At 40.4% G+C, this 14,863-nt stretch overlaps 1 protein-coding gene across 2 annotated transcripts in view; it reads left to right on the top strand.

The window, feature by feature from the left end:
• The window catches only part of WDR70 (WD repeat domain 70), a 144,679-nt gene extending 136,253 nt beyond the window's left edge, over nt 1-8,426 (top strand). For both annotated transcript variants that reach the window (XM_050912469.1, XM_050912470.1), the window contains one exon: nt 6,171-8,426. In XM_050912469.1, coding sequence (XP_050768426.1) covers nt 6,171-6,255 — 85 coding nt within the window. In that variant the 3' untranslated portion in view covers nt 6,256-8,426. The remainder of the gene's footprint in view (nt 1-6,170) is intronic.
• Nucleotides 8,427-14,863: the final 6,437 nt, after the last annotated feature.

Here is a 14,863-nt window from a genome sequence, read left to right as displayed (position 1 = left end):
ATCAGATAACTGATTTCATGCTTTTTAAATTGTATTTTCACTTCAATAGTTCTTATAAGAAATACCTGCAACATGACTTTTGCTGTTAGTTTATACATTGTACGTAAAAATACTTCCTTTTTGTTGGAGTTAAAGGTGCCTAATTTATTCTTGAAGCCAAATAGTCATTTGCATTATTTATCAATTGAAAATTTTTTCAAGCTTGTTATCGTTAGCCTGACCTTTCTGTTTCTCCTAAAATATGAGCCAGAAAAGGAGGGAGGAGTACGTAAGAGGCAAAAGCATGGGTGAAAAAACAGATGCTGCTGAAAAGGATACTGGGGATGATAAGAAGTACATGCTGAATCAGGAGATGACATGTCACAGAAGCCCAGTGTGAATAAAGTGTCAAAAAAGATGAGATCAACACGGCAGAAAAGTCACAATGGATGAGGATAAAGAAAAGATCTTGAGATTTTTCAGGAAAAAGCTTGTTAGAGACCTTGGCAAGAGCCATTCCAGTGGAGTGAAAGGAAAGGAGGGACAGATTGAAGATTTCAAGTAAAGAACTACAGGAAAGCAACTTGAGGCATCAGTTGTAAATGTTTGAAAATTACATTCTTTGTGAGCTGTTTGTTTTAACACAGCTGTACAGAGATACTATAATGACTTCAGATGTCCCTCTGAAGGATCAGCAGGAATTACTAAGCATTGTAGCTGAGGGCCTTATCAGGCCTAGATGTAGCTCTCTTCTGTACCATAGGGAAAGTGGGGGTGAAATTTCTCTCCCCACCAAGACAGATCAGAGTTCTTAGAAAATACCTTTCAGTTCAGTGATGTTGCCCCTGTTTTGCTGTCTTTGTCATTGCTGCTTGTCACAGGCAAAAGGGAATGACTTGAAGCAACACCCTGTAGCTGTGCTGTGTTCACTGAACTTTTTCTCCATGGCAGTACCAGTGTGTGAATTGTTAGTCATGTAGTGGCTCAAGTATCTTTAGTTGAAGAAGCAGGACTGAACAGAATGTTTTGTAACAGTGATTTTGTTGGCACATGTTGGTATGTTTAAGCTAAATTTTTTTTTTTTTTTTTAATTGGTAATTTTGAGAGGGAAGCCCCTGAGATTCGGAGAAGAGTCAAGCTGGTTGGTGGGGTAAGGAATACAAAGGGGCCTGATGCTGAAAACCTTCACTTTTCAGTCTGGAAGTAGCGTTTATGACATTATTGTGGTTTCCAAGCATGCTTGAAAGTCTTCTTTTTTATTTATTTCAGTGTAATATAAACACAAATTTCAAAAGTTACTACGATGTGAATCACATGCTGTGATATGCAATTGTCATCTCCATCTAGTTTAGCTGTAGCAGTATTTTTTTTTAGCTGCTAGTCTATGAACCCCAGATGTCAATGAGCTACTTCTAGTGGATCCCTGAAAGGTAACTAAGAAAAACAACACATAACCAGAGGGATTATGGTGACTCTAAAGCAGTCTGCATGGCCCCTGCAAATTTTTTAGGGGTCTGCATATCTGAATATGTTGAAAACCACTGAAATAAAGAGAAGCACGCAGTATGAATAAATCATGTTAGTTTTCCTGTTTTTGTTTGCTCCCTGTTAGTGTAACCCACAATAGGAATGCATTTGTCAGTGTATGAGATACTGGTTTCAGCCGACAGTCATGTGGAAACACAGGATCATAGAATAATTTAGGTAGGAAGGGACCTCTGGAGGTCATCTAGTCCAACCTCCTGCTTAAAGCATGTTCACTTAGATCGGGTTGCTCAGGTCCAATTAGATTCAGGTTGTTGGGGGACTTGCCCAGCCAAGCTTGAATATCCTCAAGGATGGAGATTCCACAACACCTCTCTGGGCAGGCTGTTCTAGCAGTCTGGTTGGCAGGCATAGTATGCGCTTGCTAAATCCATGCTGGCTGTTCCCTATCGCCGCCTTGTCCTTCTTGTGCCTAGAAATGCCTTTCATGGGGATTTGTTCCATAGCCTTCCCAGGGACTGAGGTTAGGTAGACCATCCTGTAGTTCCCCAAATCCTCCTTTTGCCCTTCAAGGAGGGCAATGGATGACAATGTTTGCCTTTTCTAGTCATTGAGAACCTCCCGCAATCACCATGACCTCTCAAAGATAATAAAGTGCCCTTGCAATGACATTGGCCAGCTCCCTCAGTACCTTTGGATCCATCCCATCTGATCTCATGGATTTGTGTATGTCCAATGAGCTACGAACTCCCTGTCGCTGTCTTCCTCTTCTGTTGGTAATGTCTCACTCCCTCCCAAAGACTCTGCTGGTAGTTTAGGGGTCCTTGGAGACCTGAGGACAGACCTTCTCAGGGAAAATGGAGCTAAAAAAAGCACTATTTTGACATTTTCCATATCCTATGTTAGTGGGTTACCTGCCCCACTCAGCACATTTCCCTTAGCATTCCTTTGGCTGTCAGTGTAGCTGTAAAAGCCCTTAGTGTTGCCTTTCACATTTCTTTCCATTTTCAACTCCAGCTGAACTCTGGCTTTCCTAACTCCGTTCCTACACGTTCACGTAATGCCTCTGTTCCTCTTGGCTAAGGCTGTCCCTGCTTCCTCTGTCTGTGTTCTTCCTTTTTGGGGTTTGGGGTTTATCTCAGTCAGGAGATCCCTGCACATCCATACTAGGCTTCTGGCAGACTTCACTTTCTGCACACAGCATGGAACGTGTTTTGGGAAGGTTGTCTTCAAAGATCAACCAGCTCTCCTGGGCCCCTTTGCCCTCCATGGCAGTCTCCCATGGGATCTGCCAAGCAGATCCTTAACAAACTGAAACCAACCCCCAAAGTCAAGGATAAATAACACTGAGAAAGTTGATGGGGAAAAAGAACACAGCTTTCCACATGTATTATTTAGCCTTCAGAAATAAAAATATTTTGAAGTAGTAAACCTGTTTTGATAATTTTTGTATAAATATTAATCATGCAGCAAACTGCTACTACACTAGCGATCTCTAGTGCAGTTACTAAGCAGAACAATTTGTGTTTAAATTAAGTGATCACTGCTGATAATGCTATAGCAAAAACAGTGTTTTCTATGCTTATGTCTTTAAAATGGTCGGGCATATGAATCACCCTAGGTGCCCCCGTGACGGCTGTGTAGCTTGTGGAGGTGGAACAGTTTACATTTCAGCTGAGCTGAGGCTACAGCCATTTCATGGTAATTTTAAAAAACAAGATAGCAAGCAGACTTGATTTCCTCTGTATGTTTTTGCTTTAGGTGATTACTGCTGGATTATGCTACAGTTTCTTTTTTTTTCTCCCCGCACCCCACCCTCAGCTTTACTGGACTCAGTAGCATACATACATTAGCTGAAGTCTGTAACTTTTCTCTGCACCACTCCAGTCCTGGAAAATACGTAGGTTCTGCTGCTTGTTTCACAAATTAAGTTATTTTTCTTGGTTGGAAGTTGCGACAGTTGCAGGTTTTGTGGTCAGAAATGATAGGTTTACACTTGATTAGTTGCACTTTACTAACAAGCATCTCAATACTGACCTGATGTGATCCTATATGGCATTTAGATACTTTCTGTCTATTGTGATAAAAGGAAGGTACACTGTTAAAATGGGCTAAATAAACTTCCATCAATATGTTTTGAAAAGAGAGAAGAAGATTCCATACGTTCCCACCTCTTCAGCAGCTAACAAAATCCAGTATTGCAGCCAATAAAGCCTTCATCCCTGGTGTCTGTTTTGGATTGAATGGTGATTTTTTTTTCTTTTTTTTTTTTTTTTAATCCTCCTTCAGTGATTGGTTAAGTAGAGTTTATGTAACTGTTTTCTAATGAAATTTTTAAAGTGGAAAATTTTTTTTTAATCGTAGTTCTGCTTTCCATGGTGTCGTGGTTTAGGCCCAGCCGGCAACAAAGCACCATGTGGCTGCTTGCTCACTCCTCCCGCCCCGGTGCGGTGGGGAGGAGAAAATAGAACAAAAAGGCTCATGAATCGAGACCAGGACAGGGAGAGATCACTCACCAATTACGGTCACAGGCAAAACAGACTCAACTTGGGGAAAAAAAAATCAATTTAATTTATTACCAATCAAATCAGAGCAGGATAATGAGAAATAGAACCATATCTTAAAAAACACCTTCCCCCCACCCCTCCCTTCTTCCTGGGCTCAGCTTTGCTCCCGATTCCTCTATCTCCTTTCCCCCCCCAGCAGCACAGGGGGACAGGGAATGGGGGTTGCGGTCAGTTCATCACACGCTGTTTCCGCCGCTCCTTCCTCCTCAGGGGGAGGGCTCCTCACACTCTTCCCCTGCTCCAGCGTGGGTTCCCTCCCACGGGGGTCAGCCCTCCACGAGCTTCTCCGAGGCGAGTCCTTTCCACGGGCTACAGTCCTCCACGAACTGCTCCAGCGTGGGCTTTCCCACGGAGCCATGGCCTTCTCCAGGCCCAGCCACCTGCTCCGGCGTGGGGTCCTCCAGGGGCTGCAGGGGAATCTCTGCTCCACCGTTAACCTCCATGGGCTGCTGGGGGACAGCCTGCCCTCTCACCACGGGCTGCAGGGGAATCTCTGCTCCGGCGCACCTCCTCCCTCTCCTTCTTCACTGACCTCGGTGTCTGCATGGTTGTTCCTCTCACATCCCACTCCTCTTTCCGCTGCAGCTTTTTTATTTTTAGCAGTCTTTCCCCTTCTTAAGTATGCTATCCCAGAGGCGCTACCACCGTTGCTGATGGGCTCGGCCTTGGCCAGCGGTGGGTCCGATGCTGGAGCCAGGGAAGCTTCTAGCAGCTTCTCACAGGAGCCACCCCTGTAGCCCGTCTCCCGCTACCCAAACCCCCGCCACACAAACCCAACACACATGGAGGGCAGAATGACTCATCTAACTTCCAGTAGTGTAGGTCCTCATCTGGCTACAAGGTCTGCTTAGGTGTAATGAGACGTACAGCCTGCACCCAGGGACCATGTGCCAGTAGAGTCCTGAAGCAGGACCATCTCTGGAACATCTTAGTATACTCCTTACCTCCATGGCAACTTTGGAGGATGGAGGAGAAGGCAGGCTGATACAGAGATCCTGTATATAAAGGAATTTGTCTTTGACTAGTTTGGGTGACTTTAAATCTGTTTTGTGCCACACATTTAACAAGTGGAGAATCCTGCTCTTTAATAGCTGATGGCTTGCTATTACTCTTTGAAGTCAGTGGCAACATTGAATTATGTCTATTGTGTTAAGTAAGGCAGACACAATTTTGTTAAGGTTTATGCATTTTGTAGAGTCTGCCAAGTAACAGTTGTTACAATAATAGGGCTTCACATCCTTAGACTGCTGTAAAAACATTAGTTAATACGTTAATGAGATGATGACTGCCTTGGCTGCATTTTGTACTTTGTCGTGTCTGTTGTAATGAGAAGTCAAGCACAGCCAGCATCAGAAATCTAGTAGTTTCAGCTCCGCAGTGATTGTGCTGAGAATTAGGTTGGAAAAAGGGGATCACACAGTGATTAAAGTGTAAAACAGGGGAACTGAATGTCCAAACAGTTTATTGAAATGCTACTTGATACTGTGTTCGTTTAAAAAGTAATCAATAATTATTTTTATAAAGTTTAAGTGTTATTTAAAATACAAGTAAACACTGGAGGAATAGATACCATCAAGCTTGACTGTAGGATACACTGTGTTCTCATATGAAGATCATTAGGTTTTTTATGTTACAGTAGTGCTGGATAAAGTCTCTGGAGGAGAAGCTGGTTTTTTCGTGCGTAGGCTAAGCCAGAAACCTGGCTTAGCTGTTCTGTTTTCACTTACTGGCTACTGTCATACTACAGTGTATCAAAATGGAGGTTTCTTTTTTTAAAATCATGAAATAAGAAGACCTGTGGCTTCATTTTTCTAGCATTGTATTAAATTGATTTGTTCCTCTCTTCTATCTTAATTTTATTCATGGAATACACAGATAATGATTGTGAGCTGATGAGGAGATAATACTTGCAGAAGATGTGTGTTTGTTATGCTTGTTCTTTGCCTGAGAGCTGCAAGTTTCTTCAGTTCTTAGAAGGTTAGTTGATAGGTTTGTGTTGAAAATGACAAATGGGCAAGTCGAGGATGCTGGTTTTTTAAGTATAGAAAGGATGTCATTTGTATCTAGTGCATGTGTAGTGTAGTTTCTGCTAAAGAATTGTAGTCTGACCATTATTTTAATCTTTTTAATGTTTTCTAGAACACAGCCAAAAACAGTTTTTGCAGAAGTGGAACCAGAAGATGATGAAACAGACAAGCCAGAGTGGAAAAAACGTAAAATTTGAAAAATGTGGTTTAAAGAATAATTTTAGAGCATTTGAAACGAAGTGCAACATTTATTTCTTTCTTTTGGGTACTGGATCAAAATTTGAAAGCAAAAATTACTTCAGTTCATAAAACTTGCTGCAGTGTAAAAAGGGATTGTTGTGTTACACTGGATTGTAATCCCACATCTGAATTTTGTAATACGGAATGAATTATATTATGCAAAGAACTCCTGTCTATGTCAGTTACTTAGCTTCATGATTTAAGTGAAAAATATTTCTTTATAAATAGAACTCCAGTGAATTCATTATATTGCTAAATGTTTTTTTAATTACTGCCAACTTTACAGATGCTGTGTCATGACAATGTTCAATGATTTTAAGTATATAAATAAAATAATACACTTTCTCAGACTCTTTATTTTTTCTAGTTAAGGTCTAACATATTACCTGCTTTGCTACAAGTGGAACAAAGTTTACCCTTTTATTTAGATTAATTAATGTGGAATAATCCAGTTTAGTTCGTTTGTGTGTTCACACAAGTTCCAATTTAGTTCACGCTTCTATGTGAATTTTAGAAAACGTATTTTCTCGTGTCTATGCTTATTTGAATGATGTTCCTTTTAAGTATGTGTAGTATCTCACAGTAGTATTTTATACAACTTTTATTTTTCAACAATGTGAAATTGGGATGGACAATTATTTATTTTGGTTTAATAAAAATAACATGTTTATTGCCTAGTTGATACAGAATTTTGTTCAGGCTTCCTATCCCTATTAGTTTGTATTGGTAAGTGTTGGGATAGAGCAGAGCTGTGTATTTATTACCAGGTCTTTGTATCTATTGACTTTATTGTATGCCTGAATTATGTATATCCTGCCTCACACTCTCCGAAGACTGGTACTATCCTTTATAAAGTGGTTTCTTAAATATTGAAAGCTTTCATTGTTTAACACAAAATTGCAATTCTGAATGTCATAAAGTGAAGGACAGATTTAAAACTGATGTCCTTTAGAGAAGGAGAAAGGAACCTAGGTTAGTTTTAGGCATTTATATTGTGATTATAATAGTACACAATATGCTAAGTATTGTGATTATAATAATATACAACATAGCAAGCACTCTGCATTTCCACTAAGAGTAGAGAGTAATAGACATCATAAACAATCAAGCTTTCTTAATTATGAATAGATTCTGAAGGCATATTTTAAGGCTACATTTAGCAAAGCACTTAATCACCTTCCTAACCTCTAGCGTGTGGTCCTGATAGTCAGCAGAGCTTAGATTTTTTTTTTTTTCATCACTATTTCGTTGTATGATTTCCTTTTGCAAGCTTATCTTTCTTTTTCAGTTATCATTTTTATACTTTAGGGAAAAGCAAGCCTGACTTCAAGAGGTGTAATGAGCAGTGGCATAACGTTCCGATAACAACATATTTCCACTGCTTTCACTCAGTGTAGTCTTTTGATAAGAGTGGAAGCTCACTAAATAATCCACAACTTGTCTTTGTCCCTTGTAAAAATATTTTAGTACATACTTATGTAGAATAGCAGATCAATGCTTAATTTACAATTGCAGCTGTAATATGTAGAATGAAGGACTTAATACCTAGGTGGACATTAAATGGAGAAGAAGAAGTACTAGATGAAGAGCAGCAGTTGTTAACAAGACCTGCTAAAGACCTCCGTATGCAATGTCCCCCTCAGCAAATAAACATTAAATGGCATTGTTTCATTTAAGGCTATTTTTTATCTTTTTTCCATCCAAATAATGCACCACAAAATAAAGTATTTTCGAATAAATTTCTATAAAATCTTGAATAAGATTTTTAAAGGATTAATATGTCCTTGGTTTTAGGTTGAATATTAACAGTTTATAATTTCTATTGTTAGTTGTTCACTGAGGCAGCGTGGCTTAGGGAGCAGAGCTGCAGGGAAAGGCAGATGAGGAAAAATGCTGCAGCTGTTCTCTGAGCTTGAGGGGAGCTTGTCCTTTTATGTTATTTATTCATATCAGCTAGATCTTGTTTCCTAGTTCTTAGAAGAATGAGTTCTGTAAGTGAACCCTGCAAAAGTTCTGTTAGAATTTCTCTAAGAGTTCATCATTGTTACTTACAGTGATTGTCTTGAATGACTGTTTTAGCAGCCTAGAATTTAAAACAGTGCCTGTACAGATATGTATTAAAAAGATTTAAAACTAACTTAAATTGTACTTATACTTTAACTCTTGTCTTGATTTGTTTGCCATAGTCCTTACACTGGGTTTTCAGGCATGTTCACTAACAAGGCAAATCTTAATGCATTTTTAAAAGCAGTTTTTTATCTTGAATGGCTCAATGGTAAGAGTTAATCCAGTCAGGAAGGAGATATGAACAGTCTGCTTGACCGTACTTGGGACAGCAAACTCTGACTCGACCCTTTAAATTGTCCAGGGGAAAATCTTAACATTAAAAATATTAACATGATTAAATATTTGGTATGAAAAATGGAACACTACATGCAAACTGGAATATTAGAAACTATACTTGTATTAATTTTTTATGAACCTAATTTTCTTTTAAACTTCACGAAGGACCTAGGTTTTAGTAATTGCCAAGTTGTAATGTTGGTCCTCCATGTGTCCATATTTAGTGTTAAATGTGGCCAGAGTCCAGATGTGCTTTTGTTTCCATATTTCTGAAACAAGGTGGGCTTTTTTTGTTTGCTTGCTTCCTTAGAAGACTTGCTTACAGAGGTGCCACAATCATCACTAGCATTTTGGCAAGCAGAATGGCTTCCATGGTGTTTTTTCCAAACCTGGATTTTTCTCTCCATGTTCTGTGCAGCTTCTAGATATTTCTTTATAGCCATTTATGGTCTTTTGTCCTTTGTGCTAATGACTAGTTAAGACCAGCTGTTAAGTACTACATGCCTGTCCGTAGGACCAAGGCTTTTCCTGCCAGATCATTGCAGCCCACCAACTAGTGGTCAGCCTGGTTTCCCATTCTTTGTTTGTGTCTTGTCCTATCCTCCTTATTCCTTTGTCCTATCTTATTTTTTAAGTCTTCTGTAACAGGTGAGAAGATTGCTAAGGCTGTCTTTGAGTCCTGGCACTTTTCGTCTGGCTGTTTGCAACTATTTTATGATTGTTTTAAGTTCCTCTCTGGTCTACTTCCTATGGCCTGTAGTTTACTGAAGATGGTACTTTTGCCTCTGGTTTTTGTGATTGATAGCAAGAACTGTGAATTTGTGCCCAGAGGCCTCCAGTCATTGGCTCCTTGCTTATAATTACATGCCTAGTTTGATGTTCTTTGTCACGCCTGCCTTTTCTCTGTGGTGCTATAGAAAAATACGTATTACGGGAAGAGAAACCATGAATCTTTATCCTATCAGTTCAATCTCTGCTGGACCCTGAGGAGTGTTTTGCAATGAGTGGCATTGCTGAGCTGCAGTGCTGTCCTCTTGGTTAGATCTTTATCCACTAGTTTCTTTGACCTCTGATGCCTTTAGGGGTGTGCAGCTTGAGACATTTGTAGTTCACATCCTCCTTTAATACTGAATCATTTGAATTTTGATGTGGCCTGTTAGTCACAGTAGTATTGCAAAATCCCTCTTCTATTTCCTCGTCATGTTAAATGCCTGTATGTCCTCCTAGCCTGCCTCTCAGCAATGGGAACTTACTGAAAGCCCTGCAGTTACCCTCATTAAAAATCAGCAGACTTGTTCTGACTTTTTGCCACGGGTGGGCTAGGATTTCATGAGGTTCTGTCCCCTGTTTTTGATCCCTGAGCTCTTCTCATCTGTTGAACTGTTTCATGCATACAGTAAATGAAGAGTTGGATAGCTGGCTAGCAGAGATGTCCTTATGCTTGCCTGGCATTGAAGCATAGATGCATCTTATTACATCAGTTTTTAAATCTGCTAGGATTTTTGGCTAATCTCATTTAAACACAATTTCGTATACAATATGCATTTCATCTGTCCTCTGGGACTCCAGCATCTAATTGCTTCATGCAGTCTGGATAGCTCTGAAACACAAGATATTTCTCTGTCTGTAGCGTATCATCCTGGTTGAAATTTGCTTTGGTTGTCAAAACTTCCCATCCTACATGCAAAGGTATTGGAGCATGCTGATAGTCTCCTACTTTGGCAGCAGTGTCTTATACTTGGGTCAGCTTGTTGGAATCTCCATAACCTATGTGTTGCTTGAGTGCCTTGGCAATAGTTTATGATTTTTTTTTTAATGGCTGATGATCAGACAGTATGTTCATCTTGTACTCTGAGAGATGAGTCCAAAGAAGGCTGATTCAGAAAGCCTGGCCAATAAGTCTCTCTCTCTCTTTTTTTTTTTTTTTTCTTTTTTCTGTTTACCTTAGCTATCATGCAGGGCTGTTGTATGTCAGGGCTTGTACTTGGGATTTTTCTTACTCTTTCAAAGAAGTATTCCTGTGGGCTCTGGCCTTTTTCCTTGTTGTACCATGAAATAGTAGATGCAACAGATGAATACCTGCAGTAGATAAACTGGACTAGATGGGTCCTTGAGAAGTTATGTAGTCCATCTTTGACTCAAGTTACAGCTATACCTGAACCAGTTCTGGAATGTTTATTGGATCAGCTCTTTAAATGCTCCCATGGTAGACACTGCACAATCTCCCTAAACAATCTGTTCCAATGCTTAATTCTTCTTAGCAGTAGAAAATTTTTCATAATCTCTAAGAAAAACATTCTTGCAACAATTTAAGCCCACTATTTCCTATCCTGTTCCCAGCAGCCATGGAAATCAGTTTATGACGTTCCCCTTTGCAGCAGCTTTTTATTATGTTTGAATTTTATTATCTTCTCCTGCCTCCTCTTTCAGTTTTCCTTTATTATTTGTTTTCTGGTATATCATCATTTATTTGCTTTTGTCTGCCTTGTTCTGATTGTCCACATTTCTTGAAGTGTACTGCCCACAATGTATTCAGTGTTTCAGATGAAGCTACTTTTTTAGCACTACCAAGTAAACAGGAAAAATGTTTGCATGTCTCATTACAGTCACTGTTTTCTCTGCAGTTTGGCATTACAGATTTGTGTTCAGGTCCTAATCCCCCTCAAACTCCAGAACCTCCACTGCAAAGCTGCTGCCCAGCCAATTCACTGTCTAGTGGTTATGTATTATTCTTAAGTATTGGATTTTGTCCTTTGTACTGAATTTCATTGCATTTTCTCAAAATGTATCACCATTTTGTTCAGATTATTTTGAATTTTCTCTTGGCCCCAAAGTGCCTGCAACTTTTTACAGCTTCTAGTTGTCAGCAGATGTAACTAATGTATTCTTTGTTCATTCAGCTAAGCCACTATTGACGTTGGTGGTTAGTGGCAAATCCATAAGGTTTCCCATATGTATGGGAGAGAAATGTTTCATACAGTGTTAATTTTCTTAAGGGTTCATAAGGGTTCTGCTTAATGTACTCAGAAATTTTTGGAAAAACAGTTGGCTTTCCTAGAAATTGTTGGATTCCCTTCATGTCCTTTGGTTTCAGGATTTTTTTAATGGCTCTGTCCCTTTGTGTCCAGCAGGAATCCTTCAGACATTAACAGTGTTAGGCGTGGGAGACCTCAAGGCCTCCTTGTGTTCAGCATTTCAATACTGTCATGGTTTAACCCCAGCTGGCAACTAGGCACCACACAGCCGCTCGCTCACTCCCCCCGTGGGATGGGGGAGAGGATCAGAAGAGTAAAAGTGAGACAACTCGTGGGTTGAGATAAAGACAGTTTAATAGGGAAAGCAAAAGCCGTGCGCGCAAGCAAAGCAAAACAAGGAATTCATTCACTGCTTCCCATCAGCAGGCAGGTGTTCGGCCATCTCCAGGAGAGCAGGGCTCCATCATGCGTAACAGTGACTTGGGAAGATAAACGCCGTAACGCCAAACATCCCCCCCTTACTTCTTCTTCCCCCGGCTTTATATGCTGAGCATGACATCATATGGTATGGAATATCCCTTTGGTCAGTTGGGGTCAGCTGTCCCGGCTGTGTCCCCTCCCAGCTTCTTGTGCACCCCCAGCCTCCTCGCTGGTGGGGTGGTGTGAGGAGCAGAAAAGGCCTTGACTCTGTGTAAGCACTGCTCAGCAGTAGCTGAAACATCCCTGTGTTATCAGCACTGTTTCCAGCACACATCCAAAACATAGCCCCATACTAGCTACTATGAAGAAAAGTAACTCTATCCCAGCCAAAATCACAAATACTCCACATTCTGAACATATTTCCAGCCTGTCCCAGTTAGGTGTTTTGATCCTGAATTCTCACTTTAATTCTCCTTCTATAATGAAAAGTGTCATCTGCTATAATCTTGTACAATCTGTGAATTAGCCGTAGGGCTAGCCACACACCTATAGGTGTACATCTGGTCTGAGCTATGCTAGGATTGAATTACTACACACCTGCCAAGAGCTGTGATAATGCAATGAGATCTGTGGTTGCCTTGCTTGTGGTGATTGTGTTGCCCGCACATTGACTTCCTGAAACTCCAAGCATGATGGAAGCTTTCCTGTTCATCATCTTCTCTTCCAGTGGCCTCAGGAACATTTTACTGAAAGACATCACCTTTAGGCGTTTTTCTAGCCCATTACTAATGCTTATCAAGATCACTGGGAACTGCATTGCAGCTGATTTAAGGAGTGTACATGACACTTAACTTGCAGGTGTTGGGTGACAGTGTGCAGGTTTCCATAGTGCTCAAATGCTGAGGAACTTGGAGCTTGTTAGAGATCTTCTCTGGAAGTCTCTGTCTTCAGGCACTGTCTGTACTTCTATTCCTTGCATGCCACTCACCACCCAGTATCTCTGTTTCTCACATCCTCGGGGGCACCGTTGCTCCTAGACTGGAAATTGCCTCTTGCTGTTTCTCCACGATTTCCGCGGAGTGTGTACCTGACTGTGAAACCTGAGTTTCTGGTCCATCCCTGTCCTATGTTACTTAGCTTGATTCTGTGGATCTGTTGTGCAGCGTAGGATGCCCTTTAATACGGAGTTGCTATTGCTAGTAACAGGCCAAGGTTTTGTATTAAGCTAAGAGGCCTCAGGACTTGCCTGGGTTTGGACCTATCTTGGGCTGCCTGCAGCTTTGTCTGAGCTTCTTTAGCTGCTGTCTAACAACCAGGTGACCATTACTTTATTTGTTTAAGATTTTGCTTAGCTTTGTACAATGATGGGGAAACTCGTGTTATCATTCATGGCTTTGTAACTGGAAGTAGTAATTCCATGTGGTTGCTCTGTGTTGAATGAACTATTGATGACCCTAGAATTAAAATGCAGCATAGAGGAGTACAGGCAGAGGGTGATAGCAGATTTGAAGGTGCAGGCGCAGTACTATACCAGAAGCCCTGGGGCTAATAGGAACTCACCAGTGGTAATTACTGGTCATTCAGAGAAAGCAACTTTGGGAGCTGGATAAGCTGTTTTTAGGGATAGCAAAGAGGAAAACAATCAAGTATCTAACAAATACAAAGCAGGCCATATATAGTAAATGTAACCATAACATGGAACTACAGAGCAGAAAATAAAGAGCAAGGGGTTAGTATGTCTTGCAAAATGTATGAAAATAATCCCATGCAGATTCTAGAGTAAGGAGGAAGACACACACCCACCCACCCACCCAACATTAATCTCCTGGTAAAGAGCTAGGGATGCTAACAGCTTGTCACAACACACATCTCCCTCATTGCCCCTCCGACTCGAGCCATCAGCTTAGGACCCAGAGGGATGGCAGATGGGTGAGAAGGGGTACCTCCTAGGGATGTGTGTATAATAATTTTAACTGTATTGTTATGCAGACTTTTTCTGTAGTAGTAGTAGTTATTTTTGTGGTGTTGTATATAGGCATGCTTCTTCATCCCACATAAACTGCACAAGTTGTAGTGCAGCCATTCTATGCCAGTTGGGGATTATCCTTTTTCTGTATTATTCACTTCCCTTGTCACTTGGTGGCATCTCTCTAGTGCAGTGAAACCTAAGTTTGCAATGGTTATGCAAGCAAAGGACTCTGAAACTTAGGAGGCTGCATGTGATTCTAAGAAAAGACATCTCTTGGCAAACAAACTTCAGATTTTCTAACACTATGACTTGTGGCATCAGCAAGGGGGCCACTCTGTGATGAAGTTGGTGTATAGTTTGCAGTTGGCTCTTCATTTAAAATTACCTAACTAAGTAGAGGCAAACACCAGGAATATTCCAAATAGAGAGGTCAGCATCTTCAAAATAGCCTTTGCAAGTAATGTTATCAACAACGGCTCTAAGTTTTTATGCCATTTTCCAGTAAGATCTCCTTGATTATTCATAGAATAATTTCAATGTGTCTTGATACGTATTTTAATTAAGTGGCTGAGTTAATAGTAAAAGCATACATTTATTATAACATTTTTGGGAGAATATGAAGTTTCCAGTTTGTTACAGTAATACCACTATAATTTGTAACAATAAAGTGCCTATAGCCATGTCCCCATAGCTTACTAGTGCATCACAAAATTGGGGCAAAACGGTGTTGTTATTGTAATGATTGAGAGAAATTTAATTCAATCCTTAAAGGCACAATGTAGCAGTCAAAGGAAAACCAGAAGCAATCCCAGACTAAGAAACTAAGGCCTGGTGACTCAGGAATTTTCACCTAAAAAT

Source organism: Gymnogyps californianus, chromosome Z (assembly GCF_018139145.2).
Source record: "Gymnogyps californianus isolate 813 chromosome Z, ASM1813914v2, whole genome shotgun sequence".
Classification (NCBI taxonomy): Eukaryota; Metazoa; Chordata; class Aves; order Accipitriformes; family Cathartidae; genus Gymnogyps; species Gymnogyps californianus.
Note: the sequence above shows the minus strand (reverse complement) of the source record. Positions and strands in the feature narration are given on the sequence as shown.